The 22,187-nt window shown below is 34.6% G+C and overlaps 2 protein-coding genes and 1 pseudogene across 2 annotated transcripts; 1 reads left to right on the top strand and 2 right to left on the bottom strand.

Annotated features, from left to right (window-relative positions):
• Positions 1-914: 914 nt before the first annotated feature.
• LOC100816762 (octanoyltransferase LIP2p, chloroplastic-like) lies at positions 915-1,817 on the bottom strand (annotated as a pseudogene).
• Positions 1,818-12,398: 10,581 nt separating this feature from the next.
• LOC102664256 (probable manganese-transporting ATPase PDR2) lies at positions 12,399-14,933 on the bottom strand. The gene is made up of 6 exons (XM_006591667.1): positions 14,904-14,933; positions 13,746-13,838; positions 13,581-13,667; positions 12,870-12,896; positions 12,588-12,770; positions 12,399-12,470 (listed from the first exon to the last, which is right to left on the bottom strand). Exons 1-6 carry the CDS (start codon positions 14,931-14,933, stop codon positions 12,399-12,401), a joined length of 492 nt encoding a protein of 163 aa, XP_006591730.1.
• A 5,973-nt stretch (positions 14,934-20,906) lies between these two features.
• On the top strand, positions 20,907-21,914 carry LOC100816242 (agamous-like MADS-box protein AGL80). The gene has a single exon (XM_003537298.4). It carries the CDS (start codon positions 20,988-20,990, stop codon positions 21,651-21,653), a length of 666 nt encoding a protein of 221 aa, XP_003537346.1. The 5' UTR covers positions 20,907-20,987; the 3' UTR covers positions 21,654-21,914.
• The last annotated feature ends 273 nt before the right edge of the window (positions 21,915-22,187 follow it).

Below are 22,187 nucleotides of genomic sequence, written 5' to 3'. Positions count from 1 at the left end.
TTTTTTCTTCTCTTTGTTTGGATTCGTTCATGAATATTTTTGTCTAGTAGATTAAGTTTGAGATTTAAAGACATATTAGAGTCTAATTTCACTAGCTGGAAACTTGCTTGAACTCTAAATTTTGGAGAGCAATATTTGTGGTTCTGTTTGAAATAAAGTTTCACGTTTTTATTTAAGTGTCACCTGTGAATTTATGGAAAAACTACCAATTAATGAGCTATTAGAACTAGAAAACTTTAAATGGGAATTAGGAGTGCCCTAAATTATTAGAATACATAATTTCACAAGAATAAAATTCCTTTATATTTTGCGATCTACTAGTTTCAAATAAATGGTTAAGGCTATTGAAAAATGAAAACTATTGTCATGTCTAAGGTTATATTGTGAGATGTAATTCCCCTTGTGTTGAATGGTTGCGACAGATAGAAAGGGTAGATAGAATCTTAATAATTTTTTGGGTGAATTATCCATCAAGATCAATGATTGTGAAGAGTCTTGATGCTTCTACATACATAACAGACAAGGAAGGTTATTTGAACCTTTGCACAACTTTTAAAAGTAGATTGAAGAGTAAAAAATGTTATGCAAGTAGTCACAAACAATAGAAGTAATTATGTATTGACTGATAAATTTCAGTATTCGTTAAATTTGTACTATAGCCAAGAAAAGTGCCTATACAATGATAAATTTTTCAGAAATTAGCAAAGATATACTTGCTTAGAATAAACCTAGATAAAACTAATCATCATTATCAAGATACAAGAGCAATAATTTGGTAATCCGGAGCATAAGTACAAAAGTGTGTTTCTATTGCAACAATGAGGATATTTTCTCTGCCCTTTATTTGGAAAAAGTGAGTAGACAAGGGATTTATATATATATATATATATCAAACAAAGACAACTTTGATGTGTCTATTTGGTGAGAGAGCAATGTTTTCTTTCATACAACATGGCGGCAGAAATATTTTTGTAATAGTACTTAAGTTGAAATGCTTGTGAGAACTCTTCAATCAAGGACTTATGTGTAATATGAATAAGACTAGCATCATTCAGGTGATGCAAATCTATTCCATGATTAATACATAGCTTGACTTCTCTCACCAAGCCCTTAATGCTTCCTACTTGATGACTGTGACCATGTATTTCACATGGGACAATCCATTTAAATAGACACAAATTTGTTGTGACATTAAGTGCTAAGCCATGATAGGTTATCCAGTGAGACACTCTGATACCAATAACAACCAGTTTCTCATTTCTTGTAATACATTACTAAGTAGAATAAGGTAAAAGACAGATGATTTTAGAATCTTGTTATATTTCAAATTGAATCATGACAAACCCACAAGCATATATGAATGTGTTTTATAATTTTATTTCTCAATTATAGTAGCAGTGTCTGCCTTAATTGAAAAACCATCAATGAGTGTCATATCAATAGGATTTAGAGATTTACCAACCCAAACACCAGTTAAACCTTCCAGCCTAGAAGCCTGAATTGAAAATGATGAAGAAAGAACATAAATAACAACATCTTCAAGAGTTCTAAGGTACCAATGAAGATCCATCTTGTGTCTTCAAAGGTTGATAATAGGGTACATAACTAGTTGTAATACAAAACACATTTAAGTGTTATAAGACACTGCTCAAAATAAAATCAAAATAGGAAATTTCCAAACTGTTATAAAACACCAGACCAGGGCCATGGTATGTAACTTCTCCACCACGCTTAGTTTGATAAATATTAAAGACAACATTTTGGTTTTTTTTCCTCACTAGTGGGTGTGTGCTCACATTGATCCCTCTACCTTTCATACTTTTTCTTCCTCGTTATTTCTTCCTTATAAAACCTTTGCTAATATAGTTGTTTGCATATCAAGTGTATTTAATCTAGTTTACTGCCATGTTGATTTTATCAGCAAAGGTAAATAATAGATATTAAAATAATATAAGGGGTGTCAAAAATCCATATACAAAGACAAAAAACTAGACATATTCTTGTTGTATCTTCCCTTGGTTAATTACTATGTTATATTGCTAGTGAATATAAATAAAGAATAGGTAACCATGTTTACAAAAGAGGAGCTTAATTCAGATTTTTTTCATTGATTGATTTTCATTATAATTTTTAAAAATAAAAAATGGAGCTTAATTCTAGTGTATAATTAAAAAATCTAGTTGTTTATCATACTACTTTCAACATTTATTATACTACTTGTTTGGGAAAAACTTTTTATAATATTAGTGCTTTTTTTTCTTTCCGGGAAAGTAATGGAAGATTTTAGTTTTTCACCAGAAGGAATTTGCCCTATTCTTTCACCAATTAACTAGTCTTCTTCACCTTCACCAATTGATCCAACTCCTTCACCTATTCAAGCTGATCTTACACCTTCTCCTTCACCTATTAATGTTGATCATACTCCTTCACCTCATGAAGATGAAGTTAATAATGTGGAGGCTAAGGAGGAATATGTAGGCTGAAAAGTAAGATTTGACAGCATTTTAAAAAAATTAAAGTCAATGGTTTGGACAAGGCTGAATGCAAGTATTGTAAGAAACTTCTTGGTGGAAAATAAAAAAATGGAACCAAGCATTTGTGGCAGCATAATGAGATTTGTGTTCAGTACAAGATTTTTATTAGAGGGGTGAAGGGACAAACATTTCTTACACCTAAGATGGTGCAAGGAAAGCAAGAGTTAGGTGCGGGAACTTATGATGCAGAATATGCAAGGGAAGAGCTAGCAAAAACAATTATTATGCATGAGTATCCACTATCAATTATGGATCACCTTGGCTTTAGGAGATACTCTGTTACTCTTTAGGTTCACTAGCAAAACCATTTTTTTTTCAAGTACACAAAATATATTATAGATACATTTATTGATTTATAACTAATAATAAATGTAATTATTTCCTTTGATGAATATATTTTTTTATTTTTGAATTATCCTTTAATATATATAACTATTTTTATTTCTTTCATGAACTTTTAATATGTAACTACTACCATTTTTTGGAAAAAAAAATTGTTATCACCATTTTCTTTAACTGTTTTTAATAAAGATAAAGACATGAAGTGTCTCTTTTTCAACTGGTATATTATAAAATAAAATAAAATATAGTGATATTTTCATGTTCCTACAAGAAACACAATTAAGAAGGAGATAATGAAAATCTATGACAATGAACGAGCAACAACTTTGAAGTTGTTCGATAGTCTTGATAGAAGAGTGGCCATTACATTAGACATGTGGACTTCAACTAGTCAGAAGAAGGAGTATATGGCTATTACAACTCATTACATTGATGGTTGTTGGAACTTACAAAGTCAGATTTTGAGTTAATAAAATGATTTGAACTTTTTATATTATTAGGCCTTTTATTTTATAAAATGATTGAATATGATTATATTATATCTCTTTTTTTGGTTGTTTTTTTATATTATATATCTATTTTTATGTTAGGTTCATTTATGTTCCTACTTGTCATACAAGTGATAGACTTTGCAATGTATTGACTGACTGTTTGATGGATTGGAATATTGACTCAAAACTATCCACTATCACCCTAGATAATTATACCACAAATGATGTTATGATTGATAAAATTAAGGATAAATTGCACTTAGGTAGTTTTCTTAGGGATGGGTCTTTACTTCACATGCATTGTTGTGCACACATCCTTAATTTGATAGTAAAAGATGGGTTGGAAGTGGTGAAAGAAGGTGTAGAAAAGATTCGGGATAGTGTGGTATATTGGACAACAACACCTAAGAGGAAGGAAAAAATTGAGGAAATGACTAAACAGTTGAGAATCCATTACACTAAGAATTTGGTCTTAGATTGTTCAACTAGATGGAACTCAACTTACAAAATGCTTGAAATTGCCATAGGATATGAGGATGCATTTTGTTGATTAAAGCAACGAGAGTCTCAATATACTTGTTTGCTAAGTATTTTACAGTGACAATTTGCAAAGGATGTTTGTAGGAGATTGAAGTTGTTCAGTACTATCATTGAATTATTTTCTTCTACTAAATATCCAACTGCTAATTTGTATTTTCCAAATATATGTGAGATTAAGTTGGCAATCAAACAATGGATTTCCTCTCCTAACCCAATGATTCAACATATGGCAAAAAATATGATGATCAAATTTGATAAATATTGGGGTGTGATTCATAATGTGATGAGAGTTGCCACTATTTTAGATCCTAGGTACAAGATGGAGTTGCTTGAGTATTATTATGAAAAATTGTATGAGTATGACTCTTTTACTCAAGTTAGGTGCATTCTACAATTGTGTTATGACTTAGTTTCTAATTACCAAATGAAAATGAACAAAGACTCTTTTGGTAGTAATGTTGGTGATGTTACTGGTAGTGAAGTTGTTGGTGATGCATTATCTAAGTATGACAAATTTATTATAAGGAAAAAAGGGCTAGAAGTTCTTATGTTGAATCAGAGTTGGAATGCTATTTAGAAGAAGAGGTTTTACCAAAAGTTGTTGACTTTGATATTTTAATGTGGTGGAAGTTTAATGGTGTCAAGTGTCCAACACTCCAAGCAATTGCTAAGGATATATTAGCTATTTCGGTATCTACTGTAACACCCTGATATATATATATATATATATATATATATATATATATATATATATATATATATATATATATATATATATATATATATATATATATATATATATATATTAGTAATTATATTTGATGTTTGATTATATTTGTTGTGTTATTTTATCCGTAATTATTTTCACGGAGGTAAGTTTAGTTATTAGAAGGGTGTTAGTAGTTAAAGCGTTATCTTCTCAAAGAAGCCTCTTGAGAAAGCTTCTCAAAGAAGCCACGAGGAAGCTTCTTGAGGAAGCCTCTTAATGAAGCTTCTCAAGGAAGCTACATGAAGTTGCCTCAGTAAAAACGCTTCCCAACCTTCGTTAACCATTGGATCTTCTCGAAATTTGGTATGCAGCTTCACAAGACACTTGTCCATGATCTGACCGTTGGGATCTTTGAGAATATGTTTGTAGTGTGTGCAACATTTCCATTCCTGAGAGCATTGCTCACTTGTGCGTTCTGAGCCTTGTAGTTCAAGTAGCTTTGGAAAAACGCCATTTCTTCTCCCTTCTTTCTTCCAAAACCATTTCCAACATTCCAAGCTCTTTCTCCATCACCCACAGCCACCATTAGCCACCACAAACCGCCGTTGTTCTCTGTTGAAACCCCACACCGAGAGGAACCCATCAACCGAAGCGGAATCTTCCAACTTGGCTTGCGGTTTCGGTAGAGAATGAAACCCTAATTTGACCTTTCATTTTCCTTCAAGGTAACCATGGTTCTACGGTTGTTTCTTGTTAGTTTCAGCTTGTCTTTGCATCTTTTCTAACATTGGAACCGCCATTGCATGTTTTACGCTTCCTTTGAAAAACCCTAGAGAAAGAGACTTTGTAAACGTTATCCTTTCATGAAATGCATGTTATTTTCATAACCTACACTGAACCCTGGTCACATTGGCATGGTCGGAATTTCCAAATGATGTCCCTTTGTAAAACCCGAAATGCTCTCAGCACTTTTATGTAGTGACGTGGGTGTTTGACCCAGAGCATTGTTATTAGCTTTGTTTTCTAAAATCCATATTAAGTTTCTTTCGTTTTGGTATGGTAGAGGATTACATGGAACCAACGAGCGAAGAAGAAAAAGAAATCTCCAAGTGACGTGACAAGGAACCTGCGTTTTAACACCATAGTTAGGGTCAGGAAACCTAGCTATGAGGATAACTGCCTGTCCCTGTTGCATGCTGATTTTTCTTTTATAGAAAACAATGTTTTTAACTAATGGGATGCGATGAAATTGTTATTGATATGCATGGTGGTTTTTCAGGAAAAACTATGTTTTGACGAATGGGATACGATATATATATATATATATATATATATATATATATTGTGATGAATGATATTGTTGTCTTTATTTGATTTGTGTTGTTTGAAGACCTGTGAGTGTGAATCTCAAGCATGAAAGAAATATATATGTGCAGAATGCAATTTGTTATTGATGTTGCTATTGAGAATTTTAATTGATATGTGATGATAATGATAATTATGTTGATATTGATTTGAGATGACGTTGTTAATAAAGACCATGTCAACATGAATTGTTGTTATTGTTGATGAATATGTGAATATGAAATGAGGTTGTTGTTGTTAATAACGTCATCGAGATGAGATGATATTTATGTTGAGAATGATGTGTGACTTAACGTCACTCCCCGAAACCTACTCCCAAGTTTCAGAGATACACAGCATTCACACAGCAAGACCATAACAGGTTCACTAGAATCCAACTTTTGCTCTGATACCACCAATTGTGGCGTCCCCAAAATAATGACTGGTTTAATAGTAATGATTTAATTAACAAAAACCATGGTAAATTTTTTTTTTCTTCTTTTTCTTTTTCATTTCTTTCTCTTTTCACCAAAACAAGGTTTCGAAGGAAAATCCTCACTACAGAGTCCTGAATGGCCAGTTCACAACTCTATTCGGAGTCATTTCTTTCTCACCGCTCATAATCTCTAAACTATTTTGCTTTTTCAAAAGAAAGAATGTACCAGCCATTACTTTAGGTCGTCACGTGAAAGTAAAAGAATAAAATACGGTCGATAAACTCTTTTACAAATAAAGTTGCTAACACTTTCTTTTCAAATAACAAGATCGATCACAAAAGCATTCATCATTTAAAGTTGTCCAAAAATATGGGGGTTTTACAAAATACAGTGTCATCCAGAGCAAAGGTGTCCATAGCGGTGGCTTCAGCCACATGTATACAATCATCAAATGCCTATACATCAGGTCTACCCATACAAAAACAAAAGAGTAAACCTAACAGTTAGTCCTAGATACACCCACCCTCAAAAAGTATATGAAACTAATCCAAAAAGCTGTCCACTAGGATGAAGAGCCTCCGCTGATCGCCATCTCCCTCGGGCCGCTATCCTCCGTAGAGTCTGCCTCAGATGCCGACATGACTTCCTCGGGAGAATCCACCTCAAGAAGTGGATCCTCATCACCCTCTAGAAAGTCAAGGGCATCCACAGCAGGCTCAGGAGGTAGCTCCTCCAGGTCCTCCTCAGGGTCTTCCTCGGATGACGTTACCTCGATCACTTGAACGGGCTCCACTAGACGATATGGTGTAGGCGTGGGTAGTATCCACTCCACAGTGCGCTGAAGCGTCCGTGCAGGTTCATCTGGATGCACCAAAGAAGTAGCCGTGAATCGAATGGTGCCCCGAAATCGGCACCTCGTGTTGCCTTCGAGGGTCTCCCAAGCTCCCTCTAGGCACTCCATCTCTACTTGATCACGGATAAGCTGCGCCGCCATCACGATCTACAAGAAAGAGAGAAAGGGGTAGACTCTTTCACAAGAATCTAACTATGCTGCACACGATGCGTCTCATAAACACTACATGCAATAAAAAGGTGTATTTTAAGGCTTTCCATCTCTGGTAATCGATTACACAGCCTTGGTAATCGATTACCAGAGGCTAAACTTGAATTACACAGCCTCAGGACATGAAATATGCAATAATACACTGTGTAATCGATTACACATGCCTGGTAATCGATTACCAGTGACCCATTCCTCTGTGTAATCGATTACACAGGCTGGTAATCGATTACCAGAGGCTTCCATCAACTCCCAGTTCCCTTTTTAAGCTTGGTAATCGATTACACCACTTGGTAATCGATTACCAGAGGCTTCCTTAGCTTCCTGACCTCGTTTTCAAGCCTGGTAATCGATTACATCCCCTGGTAATCGATTACCAGAGACCATCTTAGCCTCCTGTCTTCATTTTTAAGCCTTGTAATCGATTACCCACCCTTGGTAATCGATTACCAGAGGCCATATCTCACATATTACACAAAATTCACAGCTGGCCAGCCACCACAAGCCTCCTTGCTTTGTGGTCTTGTTTTCCTTTTATCTGTTGACTGCCAGGAGCTCGCCTGCTTAGGTACATCACAGGTTCTCACTGACCGACTATGCCCGGGTTGGGTCGGGATTGGTCAAGCTTGGTTTTGGGCAATAGCACCCCACCTGACGTCCCCAAGGTCTCCTGACCCCCGCGACATATCTCCAGGTACCACTCTGTGGTCAACAATAAAAGCAGGAAGTTTCACCCTTCAACACTTCCTCATCTCAAGCTTGTAGGATTATGGGGTACCCATCACATGTGGTACTAGGTGGCGGTCGGGCGATGGTGCACAACAAGTTTTCCACATCCACAATGCGCGCATAAACCCACCATCCCCTGTTGCCCACCTCCAACTGAGCTCACGTACTCCCACGTAGCCCATATCCTCGTTTCTCTCAACACCGGGTCCCCATCAATCCTCCCAAGCTTCCCCAACATCAAAGTAATACAACATTCACACAGCACAAGCTACCACAGCCAAGCAAAACAGAGCAAAGGCAGAAAACTCTGCCAAAACACCAACCAAAAATCACAGCTTTTCCCACTCAAAGACCCCAGTAACAATTCCTTCGATCCAATTCGTTAACCGTTAGATCGACTCCAAAATTTTACTGGAAGTCTATAGTGCATAAGCCTACATTTTGACCGTTGGGATCTACTAGCAAACATCCAGAACTCATTCTGCACTAGACTTTCCACAGCCAACCACACACAAGCATTTTTCTGCATTTGTGCAAAATTCTGCTGCACAATTTCACAGCAAAAATTCTGCATAAGTGCAGATTTCGAAAATCACCCTTCCTCTCATCCAATCTTGCCCAAATCAAATCCTACAAGTCCCAAATCATGTATCAAACATTTCTAAACCAAAGCCAAGCTTCAAACCACAGCAACACAAAATCTGGGTGTCCAAAACCCCTCAATTCAATGGCTTTTCTAGGTTTGAAAGGTGGAATTTAGAATGAGGTAAATTTGGAGCAAACTCTCACCTCACACAAGTCTATAACATCAATCTAAACTTGCTCAAACTGGATTTACACCTAAATTTCCACCGAATCAAAATTTGACTCCTCAACACCCAATTTTGCCCTAGAAATGGCTCTTGGTTCACTTTGGTCATTTGTTTTTCTCTCTAGCTCAGCCTAACCTTTCTCACATGTCCTAAATGACATTTCAAGCTAGTATTAACTCACTTTAACCTCCATTTACCACAGAATTTAGACTTAGCCTTCCAACTCTCAAAGTCTCACTCTTTTTCCACTCATAACATCACATTCTCACTTTCTAACCCTAGGTTAGTTCTACCCTTTGTCTCTAACAGATTTCTATCAGCAATTTCAGCATATAAACATCACAAACATTATCTCAAAAACCCTAAAACAGAATGGGTATGTCTAACTCATCCAAACATGGCAATTTCAACAAGTTTTCAGCAAATGCCTTCACAAATAATCATCACACAGCAGAAAACTAACAAAACCACCCATCATATCTCCCAAAACCCCATACCCACGAAATTTAAGAGAGAAAGAAGTCCACCCAAACCTGAAATTTCGAAGTCCCACTCGTAGCCACGCACTTCACGACCCCGAAAATGCCCTTCTTTCGCGATTTGGAGCAGAAATGAGCACCAAAGGTTGGAGCTTTGTTGGGGTTTCAATGGAGAATGGAGGAGAAGGAAAAAGCAACGTGAGGAAGAGGGAGAGAGAGAGCTGTTCTGAAATTGGGCTGAGTGAAGAGAGAGAGAGTTGCTTTTTTTTTGGGTTTTAATAAAAGGGTTTTCTCTTTTCTATTATTTTATATAAGCAATGCCACATGTCTCCATTTGAGTGGAGCAAAAAGGGCCCACTTTCTCTTTTTGACTGTGACCCATACTCAGTCCCAAAAGTGAGAAAAATCTGACCTTTGAAACGCTACAATCCTGCCTCGGTTTGCGTGCCGTTTCTCTGATTCCAGTTTCTCGCGTTTCTCTGCGTCCGTCGGGGCCAGTTTTCGAAAGCAAGCAATATATATATCAAAACGCTCAGAATAAAACCCCGAGCGTGGTTTAGAGGTTGGTTTCGTTAAATTTTAATTCGCACGCAAAACGATGATTTTTAACTAATTAATTAAGAATTAACCCATAACCTCCCAGTTATGGATTTCTCTCCCTTAATTAGTCAAACCCGCGTATCTTGCCCCCGCTATTCCTACTTCTACCAAGAACATATATGCATATACACTGAATAATACTTATATATATATATATATAATCATTCAAAATACATCGTTTCCAAAAATTCCGGGTAGAAATTTCCAGGATGTTACATTCATACGTCGTATGTAGTGTATGTCATGGGAGGTAGAGTGCACTGAGCTTGTCGGATGGCCCAGACGTGGGTGACAAGCGTGGTTAGAGAATCTAAGCATTTCTGAGGGGATGCTTAGGCGCTTTAATTGGTCCATGGTCTTTGGCACTTACTTTTGGCCATGTTCATAGCTTATACGACACAGGAAATAGAGTAGTTGTGGCAGAGTGTACTTTGTACTGAGGGGGCTTGTCACCTTAGGGAACTCCTTTGGGCTCCCAGGCTGATCACCTATGGGAGGGGGGCAGTTACGTGCACAACCGGGTGGTCTTGACGAACTCTGCATGGTTCCCTAAGTGAGAGTGTCGTGTGGACACACTTAGGCTATTTCCTGAGATTTGGTTGTTGGTACGTACCACATTGCATCTGAGAGTTGAGTCAGGTGCATGCATCATTCTGTGTAGTTTTGATTGGATCCGTGGATGGATGATGAGAAATGGTTGAATGTGGATGATGAATAATTGTTGGATGTGAGTGTTGAATAATGAATGTTGTGTAAGCTCATAATGATTGCCTATGTTGCTTGCTAATTGTGGTTATTTGGATTTGGTATTGGTTCTTTTTCTAATGAACTCACCCTTGCAATTTTGTATCGTGTGGTTGATACCTGTGATGATCGTGAATATTGTTCGTTGGAGCAAAATGTCGGTGGTAGGGTGCAGTGAGTAAGATTATGGTGAGGAGTCGCCGAACCGACGTGATGACGTTGACATTATTTTGGGAGAGAATTGTGTTTTGTAATCAACTCCTCTGTAGTTGGTTTTAAGTTTTATTTTGTTGAGTTAAAGATGTAAAACTTGGATTTTAATTATATTCATGAACAAATTTAATTTTCGTTTATGTGTATGACGTGTACCGAGTTACTGTTTCTATATAATTATGTATATTCACTTAAGTAATGGCGTGTTGTTGGATGAATGTATGATGTGACAAAATTACTTCTATTTTCATAAGCAAAATTAAGGTAGTTCTTTTTATAAAAATCGAAATTATCTCATATTAGAGTGTTGATATCGTAGCGACGAGGCAGGTCGTTACATCTACCGCAGCTTCAGAATCTGCATTTAGCAGTGGTGATCAAATATTAATCCCACATCGTAGTCAACTTCAATGGACTACTTTAGAGGCTCTAATGTGTGCTAGAAGTTGGTTGTGAAGTGTTGAAAATACTGGTAAAGTTTTATTCATATATTTTGTTAAATTGATATTTGTGTTTATTCAACAAACTAATACTTGAAATGTATTTTTATAGGTTCTATGAGCTATAAAGTTGTTGAATGTGCTACTGTAATGAATGCAATGGTTTCAGATGATGAAGGTAAATAATGTTCTAAATTTCATTTTTGTTATTATATAATATAAGTTTTTGTTCTAATTTTTGTTTCTTTTATGCAAGTGAAATGATGGGTGCTGGTGTCACTAATTTGGAGGAATGATCAAGATCTATTTGTTGAACTATTTAAGTTGTTTCTTTTTTTATTATGTAATTTGAAAGAATGAAACATGTTTAAGTTGTTGAACAGAATCATATGCTAAACAAAATGAAACATGTTGAAGGACAATCAACATAGAATATTAGTATCTCTTTTTTTGCTAAACAAAATCATATGCTACTTATTGTTCGGACAACATATATTTAGATGGTACTATATTTTGGGAGAAAATAAATACGCATGTCCTTAATTCCTCATGCAATACCCAAATTTTATGATTTTAATTGAATTAATTGATTTGTTTTAGTAATTTTTAAAATTATGATAATGGTCCCATATTTTGAATTTGGCTTTGTTATTGTTTTTTTTTTTTTTTGCTACGTAACTGCCTTTTGGCCCCATTTTGTTTCCATTTTTTTTCAATAAGTTATAGTATTTTTTCTCTTTTTTTAAAAAAAAATTAATTAATACTAGCGGGGGTGGGGCAGGAAGGGGGAAGCCAACCCCCAATGGCGATGACGATGGGTACATATTTTTTAATCCCAGCGTGGGTAGGGGATCGGTCACAAAGTCGAGGGTGGGGGTGGGAAATACAATACCTGTCCCGGTCCCACCCCGTTGTCATGCCTAATCATGACTCATATGGACATACCATGTCATTAGATGTAAGTGTCCATGTCTTGTCAAAACAACATATATCAACCTGTAAGGCAAGGTATGTACAATATGTTACATAAAAACCAATTTCATATGATCTAATATAGCTAACAAAATAAAAGGATGTACAAGAGTAGAAACATAGTGACAAGCCTCCAAGTACCTTTCTGACAAATGGTATTCGAAAAGGCTCTGTGCAAAAAATGTCATGCCGTGCCAGTGCAGTCAGGGAAGTATTAACAACTATTGATAATTCCATTGGTAACTCAGGAGGAATCACAAAAGTAATAATAAGTGAACAACTTAGCATAAGTTTATACTTGCTCCTTATGGGATCTTCTAGCCCCTGTAAGCATAAAAATTAACAATTTACCAAGCCATATCACAATTTACCATTAAGACCAAACCATATCAATGTTCACCATGCATTTGTATGGAACATTACCTTAACAAGAACATAACCAACACATAACTAGCAGCAATAAGAGCAAATACAACTAGGAATAAAATAAAGAATCCACTTTCCTAGCTATTAGCAGTCACCTATAATATGTCAATTTAGAAACCAGGAGAAAATCATCAAAATGACACTGAAATCACAAACTCAGGTTTAGTAAGGTCTGGATCAATACAATAGTTATATACTCAATAAATAAAGACAGGAGGGAAAAATCAGTGTGGCAACACTATAGCTCAATAGTGAGCAAATGACAAACTAACTAAATATTAACAGAAGATTTCATCATGTTAATAATCAGTTTGAACAAGTTGTTTAGCTTCTTGGGTGAAATCAAATATCATTACTTTTAGACCCTAAGTCCAAATTCTAAGAAACTTTATTTTGTAGCCATTACATTAATGCATATCACAAAATAAAAATAATGAATTAAGAAGAGAAATAGACAACCCACTCCAACAAAAGAAAATTCCCATGAACTTAAGGTGGCAATTGAAAAATTATTTCAAATTACATAATGCACTTGCTTTCAAAAGAAGTTCACAAATTGTCAATCTAGAAAGTTCATACTTTCTTTTAAATCCAAATTATTCAACTCAAACTTATACCATATCAAGTTGTGTCTTATGCCAGGAAGGATAAATGAACCAAGACACTAACACAAATTATCTTCCAATTTTTTATTGATTGAGCTCTAACCATCTTCCCTAATACTAATCTAGTTTTTCCATACATAAACTCAACATAGTTTTCTCTATCGAAATCCCGTATCACAACTATTTCCATCTTCCAAATGAAAGAAAAAAAAACATAAAAACTCAACCACACTTCAATTCAACAATTCAAAACATGTTAGACACTTACACTTTTCCGTGAATGAAGCGACACAACTTCTTTTGCACAGGAGAACTTCACTGAAGTAATCTTGCATGAATCTACCTGATCAATATTCTTAACCTGAACACAAACAAAACAAAAAAGAAATTACTAAATCACAATATCATATCTTCATCATCCCTTCCATTTCTACCAACGGGGAGCCTATGGTGTTTTTTTTCAAGCTTTTCCTTCACTGCAAGAACCAATTACAATTTATATATATATATATATATATATATATAAATTGCGCAATAATAAAAAAGATGAGGAATTGAGGATATCGATATTGATATTGAATTTAATTATGTTAACCCGTCAAATAAAAATCAAGCATTTAACTGTGATTGTGCACTTAAACGCAAATAAAAAAAATGCGCAATGCGGTGGATGAATTTTTTTTTTGAAGTTGCTACCTTGCGCAAGTCGAAAAACTGGCCTTCTTTCTAATATTCTCTCCTCCTTCATTTCTCTCAAATACTTCCAATAACCTTTTCCTTTCCAACAACCAAATGCTACATCCTAGTTAACTAGCAACTTAAGGTCAAGACACTATCCAACACCAGATCAGATTCCAACCTAATAGAAAACATTGGGATTGCTACGCTAGCACCACGCCAAAGATTGTCTCATTCTTCCAACTTCAGTGCTTATTGTCAGAATCGTTGCTACCCTCGCACTTCTTGCAAAACTTGTTTTTATTTCTATTAGAAAAGTAATATTCTTAAGGACCCGTGATAAACTTGCATGCATTGTTGCTTAGAATTGTTAGGTAATTGTGATTATCACCTTTCTTCATTTTGTAAATTTGAAAATTCAATTTATTGATATCTAGTGTCACTATATGGTACCTGTGTGAGGCTGCTGTGAGGAGTACTTCCACTTGGTGGTAGTTGTACATAACCTTACACTCGATCACAAACAGATAGGTTGTTTCTAGAAATCAATTAACTATTCTTTAAACTCTGAGTCTATGAGTTCAGTTTTCAAATTAGAATCCTAAAAATACAAGAGACCTAAAAACAGTCTTATTATATTCAAGTTAGAATCAATAGCATGAGTGAATATTATTTATCTTGGGACTCGTGTCATGAGGTTTTATATTATAGTTTTCAAAAACATATATAGGTTGCAATCAGAACAAACAGTTGGGTTCACATCTGAGTTGAGTTGCATTTATGCTATGTAGGCTAATAGATTTAGACTCCAATCCAAAGTTGTCTTGTCATATATTTTGAACTTTGGTCATTCCTAACTATGTAGGCTTTATAAATTGAAGTAGAAATATAATGTAAAATCGTATTATTGATTCACTAGCAAATGCTAATTGTAGAAGTAAAGCTTCCAAGATTATTTTGATGATGGGAAAGATTATTAAAGATCCATTCAAACAAGATTAAAGAATCAAGAAGATTCAAGTGAAGATTCAAGAGAAGACTCAAGATATACAAGAGCCTCAAGAAAAGCATCAAGATAAGTATAAAAATAATTTTTCAAAGAAAAAATTGAATAACACAATTTGTCCAAAAGAATTTTTCAAAGAAAAATCTTTTACCAGAGTTTTTACTCTCTGGTAATCGATTACCATGAGGCAGTAATCGATTACCAGAAGTCCAAAACAGTTTTATAACTGTTTTACAAAGTAGTAATCGATTACCATGGGCATGTAATCCATTATCAATGTTTTTGAACGTTGAATTTCAAATCTCAAGAGTCACAACTTGTGATAAAACATTTTCAAACTTGTGTAATCGATTACACAACATTTGTAATCGATTACCAGTATTTCTAAACGTTGATTTTCAAATCTAAACATGAAGAGTCACAACCTTTGATAAAATAAACTGTGTAATCGATTACACCATAATGGTAATCGATTACCAATGACTAGTTTTGAAAAATAAATTGCCAAGAGTCACAATTTTTAAAGTGATTGGTTTTTGAAGAATTTGCTAAGAGTCACAACTTTTAAAGTGACTAGTTTTGAAGAGAGTCACAACTTTTAAAGTGACTAGTTTTGAAGAAATTGCCAAGAGTCACAACTTTTAACATGGTTCTTCAAGATCCATCAAATGACTATAAATATGTGACTATGACACGAATTTCAAAAGACGAACTGAATCATTCTCAACATCTTTTTAAGAGTTTTTGTTCAACACTTGCTTTGTCAAAAAAAGTTCATTGGGCAAAAACTTGTGCTATTATATTTTCTTCCTCTCCTCCATTCTTACAAAAAGCTTTTCAAGAGACCTACTCTTGGTGACTGTTTTCAAGAGAAGGTCTTCTTGGTTGCAAACACTGAACACAAGGGACGAACGTTCCTTGGGTTCATTGCAAGAAGCAAGATTTGCTTCTTGGTTGATCACTGGACACAAAAGACCAATGTCTTTTGGGTTCATTGCAAGAAGTGGGTATAACTTCTTGGTTTTTATCACTAGACACAAGGGACCAACGTTCCTTAGGGTTCATTGCAAGAAGTGGACATAACTTCTTGGTTGTAATCACTGAACACAAAGGAGGGAAGTCCTTTGTGGTTCATTGCTTGTAAACGATTTTACAAAGATAGTGAAAATCTCAAGCGGGTTGCTTGGGGACTGGATGTAGGCACGGGTTGTGGCTGAACCAGTATAAATTCGGTTTTGCATTCTCTTTTTCCTTAATCTCCTTTACTTTCTGTTGTGTTTCTATTTCTTTAAGTTTACTTCTCCTTATTTTTTATTCGAGTAACTTACAATTAAAGAAAGAATTGAATCTAGGGAATATCTAAGAAAGGGAAATTTTCAATTAGGAATAGTCAATGAAATCTTAATTCAACCCCCTTCTTAAAATTTTTGAGGTCACTTGTCCAACACTAATGATCTTACCAAAATTTGGAAACATGACACATCAAGGTGGATGTGACTAAGTGGGGTCCCGAACTTCACATGTCGGCTTGGAGAGGTGTCTTTGACAGGAGGGGGAGACTTGCAAAACAAAGGACTTTGACGCTTAAGTAAGAATATGTGTGAGGAAAATAAAGCAAGTATATGTTATAATGAGGCTCGTAAGAGCAAAAGAGAGAGGGGCACAGGCTTGATGCCGTGTGCTAAGTGTGAGAGCAAGTTGTGTAAATGGGCTTGATGGAACCTGGATTTATAGTAGCTGAACGTGGGTGTGGGTGCTGATTCTTGTTTGTAGGGGTTGTTATAGCCTTGTAGATAATTCTTGACTTATAGATAATAGCTGAAAACTTAGAGATAAACACTTGAATTGTAGATAAAGGTAGAAGATAATCATACCTTGTAGATAATATGACATTATAGATGATTTAATATATGTCAATAAATAAAATATTCAAACACATTTGACTATTAGTTAGGTTAGAGATAACCTGTTTGTTGGGGGCCCCGGCTGCTAAGGGTCAGACATCCGCTTTCCTGCAACAGAACTGACATGAAATGTTAACACGCGTCTCTGAGTGCCAAGTGGGATGCCATATAGATTTTATGGATCTTGAACAATACAACTAATTTTTTAATTTTAAGTAAAACAAGAAAAATATATTGGTTATCCTTTTATTCTATTTTTTTCAAAAATGTTGAACATAGACCGATTCATTAAAGTTATTATCTCTTTGACTCTCTGAGCTGCTCATAATTTTTTCTTTACACATGTAATCAACCTATTATAGTGACACTTTTTATATGTGGTGTTTTTCGGGCAAAGATATTAGATATTGAAAAGTGCTTAGAGGTTGTTGCTACATTGAAAGCTAAGAAGGGTACGGGTGAGGTTCGTTTGGAGCCTGATTTTCTTAAGAGATTTTTGTAGTAAATATTATTTTGGTTAAAAGATACTTAAAAGCTATTATCTTACAAAATTATCTAGGTATTAATGGTCAAATTAACTGTTATTAGACAGCTGAAATCTGAAATTTCATGCATTATATTCTGTCAATACATATAAAATTGTCCGGACTCTATGCCATATTTTTTGAGATGTTGATACATTTATTATTTTATTTAACATGTTTCATTTTTTGTGATGTTGATACATCTAGTTGTTCTGCATTTGAAAATAATTTTGATATATAAGCTGTAAAAAGAATTATAATAAAACGTATATAAAAGAGACTTGCATCTTTATAAGATAGTACAATTCAGAAACTGGTAACTGAACCAGTTTTATTATAAACTGGTAACTAGAAACTACGGTATGTGATCAGTAGAAACAGAAAAAGTTTGATTTAGTTAAAACTCAGCATAACACTATAAAAGATCCCAGCCTTATCAACAAGAATTAGTTTCCAAAAAATTCGATTATCGGTTGTTGTAAATTATATCTCAGATTACTGAAACAAAAAAACAAAATTCAAAGTTAGCATGCATTCTTTAATTTGCAAGAAATGTAGTATTCATAAGATAATCAAGTGTCAAGGTATTAAGGAAATGAAGATTTTCCAGCAAGAAATACCACCGTTGCACCAAAAACGTGCCCAAAACAACATACCACCTAAACAAAATAGAATATAATTTTACGATACCGCTCCCCATAATTCCTAAAATGAAAGCAGCTACCTACTCCTACTCTGTTTCTCAAAGTTGCTTTGAATACACTAATTAAACTACCAACCCCTTGAATGGCCTAACTCCCATAAGATGTTTGATACAAATTCAACACGAAAAAAGAAAATTCTGGTCAGAATTTGGACCAGCAAATTCAACATGAATAAAGCAAAGCCTAAACAAGCAAATTTAGTTTCCTCGTGTTTATTAATTAGTTTCCTCTCAACCCCTTTACAATGTAGGACAAAATCTAAAAAAGCAAGCTTTGAGTCCTAATTGGTCATTCTCAAATTGTTTTGAGAATGTTTGCTTATAATTCCATACTCCACTATATCTTGTTCTCGTTTCACTTCAACTATATTGCATACCAAGTTCCATAAAAAAATCACAATCACAAAATAGTATGCACTATGCATTATAGTTCCCAAATGAAACAAAATCAAACACCTTCCTTTTCCCTCGATCATACAGGAACAAAATGTATCTATAAGGATATATGGCAGAAAAATTCTTGCTTAATATCTAAACTGGCATTCTCCCTTAAACTCAACATAGAATGCAATCAGTAAATCAACATGTCATTGACTAAATTACGAAAACAGGTTAGTGCCAAACAGCTAGGTCAATAGTTTAAATCAGTCAGCCAAAACCAGTTTAACAATCACTGACTATTCTCATACATTTCACTACCTAAAAGTCTTCAATTTTCTCAAGAACAATTACAGTTGTAAAATAATGTAATTACACACTTTTAATAAGTATGGCTTCTAACAAATTGAAGTTCAAAAGGGTCTTGGAAACAATGATGAAATTCCAGTAGACCAAAAAAATATTTATTGCTCAAGCAAAAAACATAAATCTTTTAGATAAGCAAAACTCAAAAGCAATTCAAACTGAAGTTCAAGGTCTTCGATGCAAAAGAAACCAAATGCGATCAATGCAAATCAAAATTCAAAAGGGTATTCGAACAATAGAAAAACAATGAAATGTTAATGGGTCTTCGACACCATGACATTGACGGATGAGGGTTCGTGGTTAGACACCTTGACGCTGACGGATGACGGTCACACGAGAGGGTCACACGAGAGAGAGCGAGAGAGGGTCAGGTCACCGTTTGCTTTTGGAGAAATAGAGAGGGTCAAACCCAAACCGTTTTCAAAACAGGGTAGGGTTTTGTTCTAACCTGGTTTGGACACAAAACTGGTCAGGTCGGTTACAATTTGGTTCGGTCTAATTTGATTTTTTTTTACACTCCTAATTGAGAGACGACAAATAAGTATTCGAGTGTAAGCTATGCAAGTGCAAGATTAAATGTTATATTGCATTGTATCTCTAATTGATAAATACTACTCCCTCCATCCCTTTTTATGAGATATTATTTTGAAATTTCTTTATTTCTTTTTATAAGATATTTTTCTAATTGTCTTTTATATTATTTATTTTTTACCAAAATATCCTCAATAAATTTAGTTCATCAATAATAAATTTTATGAATTGTCTCTTTATCTCTCTTATGGGAATTGGAGAATGAAAGAATTTAGTTTTAAAATTAAAACTCTCCTACTGTTATTATATCTCGATGTATTAATTATTTAAGGATAAATTTAGAAAAACAATACATTTATACATAAATTAATCAATTTCTTTATTAAACATAAATTAGTCAACCATACCTTATAGAAAAAGAACAAAGGAAGTATCATATATGTAGTTTGAAATATGATATACTGTAATTTAACTAATCCACCACATTTCGGACTAAAACATACAGTTTTGTTGAGGGATTAAAATCAAAATTCACTACACAATTACAAGGATTAAAATCTTAATTTAAACCTTTTATAATGTAAATTACATTTCACATGGATTTTGTCTTTTTTTTTTTTTTTAAAGAACACATGGATTTAGTCTATTCATTTAATCCTTTCAATATAAAACCTCACAAAGTCGAACAATTAAAATATCATTTAATAACTACTGTAGATATATGATAAGGATAACCATCTTACACACAATAAAGACAACAGTAAAAATGCTTTTAAATATTAGTATCTATATACTTATGGATGAAATTCAACTATGAGAATATAATTTTTTTTATATATACAAATACTACCAATTTTGTACTAACTCAATGTGCAAAACCAGTTGTATCTTACAGTGTCGGATTCTCTATATCCTTCAATATGGAATGGCATTTTAAGTGATATTTCAATGTGCAAATCCAGTTGTCACTTTAAAATGATAACTTTTTTAAAATTTTATTAAGAGTTAAAATCCATCTAATTAATTATGCATGAAATTTAATGACAATAAGATTTTTTTAATATATTACCATTCTTGTACCAACTCAATCAAGTATTTACTACTAACTCATACATGCATAACGTAAATTTTACAACTTAAATATTACCACAGTTCCGGATTCTCCTGTATCTTCATTTAAGGAAAGACATTAATTTAATGTGCATTTCAATGAGCAAAATCCAGTTGTCACTTGCACAAAAAGATAATACCATCAACAAAAGGCTTACAGGAAAATAAAACCACTCATACCAAATTGGTCTATATAAAGAGATTGCTGGTGGCAATAGAAACCACAAACAATTAAACAAATTAATCTTCAATTCTCTCAATTTTCTTTTTGTTTTTCCCTCTTTTTTTTTTTTCTTTTCTGGTCATCATCATGCCCAGAACAAAGGTGAAAATCGCCTTCATAACCAACGATGCTGCGAGGAGGGCAGCATACAGGAAAAGGAAGAAGGGAATTCTGAAGAAGATGGAGGAACTCAGCACCCTTTGTGGAATTGAAGCATGTGCTATAGCATATAGCCCCTATGATCCCGAGCCAGTGATTTGGCCATCCGAATTGGGTGTCCATCATGTGCTGGGAAAATTCAGGACCATGTCTGAATGGGAGAAGAACAAGAAGATGGCGAACCAGGAGAGCTTCCTAGGGCATATGATCGCGAAGCACAAGGAGCAGCTGAAGAAACTCGTGAAGGAAAACAAGGAGAAGGAGATGACCGTGTTCATGCATCAATGCCTTGATGAAGGGAGGGTTCTGCCAGATAACAACTTGACGGCAGACGATTTGAACGATCTTTCGTCGATCATCGAACAGAACCTGAAGGATGTTTGTAGAAGGTTGGAAACGCTGAATGTTATGGAGAAGACACCACCACACCAACAACCCCCCCAGATCCAATCATCACCAGTGTTGGATATGAGTGCTAACCATGATCAAAAGCAGAAGAAGTTTATGGATTTGCTTAATGGTAATGAGGATGAGACAACAACAGTGCCTCCATTTGAATCAGATGCTAATCTCCAACTCCAAATTGGGTTTTAGGCTAACCTGTTACCTTGAAAAAATTAAGCACGTGTGTGCTTGTTAGTCTTTTGGGAATCATGTTTCAGTTCAATTTGTCTATGCTTTGATTTTTAATTTTAATTACTGTCCTAGCTTGTGTGTCAATGTGAAGACACAATAGTAAGTAGTCATTTAATTACTGTCTAGCTAGTCTTCACATTTTATTTTCGTGCCTGGAAATACATGTTGATTTGGTTTGACATGTTTATCCTGCTTTCAGGACTTGGTTGTTCATTTAATCATTATGGTTTAATTAAGAATGTTTCGCTTGCAAAACGTACTTGTTAATTATATATCTTTTTTTAAAATTCGAAGTCGAATATTATTAAACTGGGCACGAAGTATAGTCCATCAAAAGATTATTACATCAATAGGTATGTTGCATACCCAAGCAAATTAAAGGATCATTACACCATGAGGCAAAATGAATTCCATTAAACAGAGACGAATTATAAGCAATCCAGGACCAAGTCTCTGTACTTGTTTGCTGAATAAATTTAGTCTTTTTGTATG

The sequence above is a fragment of the Glycine max genome, chromosome 11 (genome assembly GCF_000004515.6).
Source record: "Glycine max cultivar Williams 82 chromosome 11, Glycine_max_v4.0, whole genome shotgun sequence".
Taxonomy (NCBI): Eukaryota; Viridiplantae; Streptophyta; class Magnoliopsida; order Fabales; family Fabaceae; genus Glycine; species Glycine max.
This window is presented reverse-complemented; position numbering and strand designations above follow the sequence as displayed.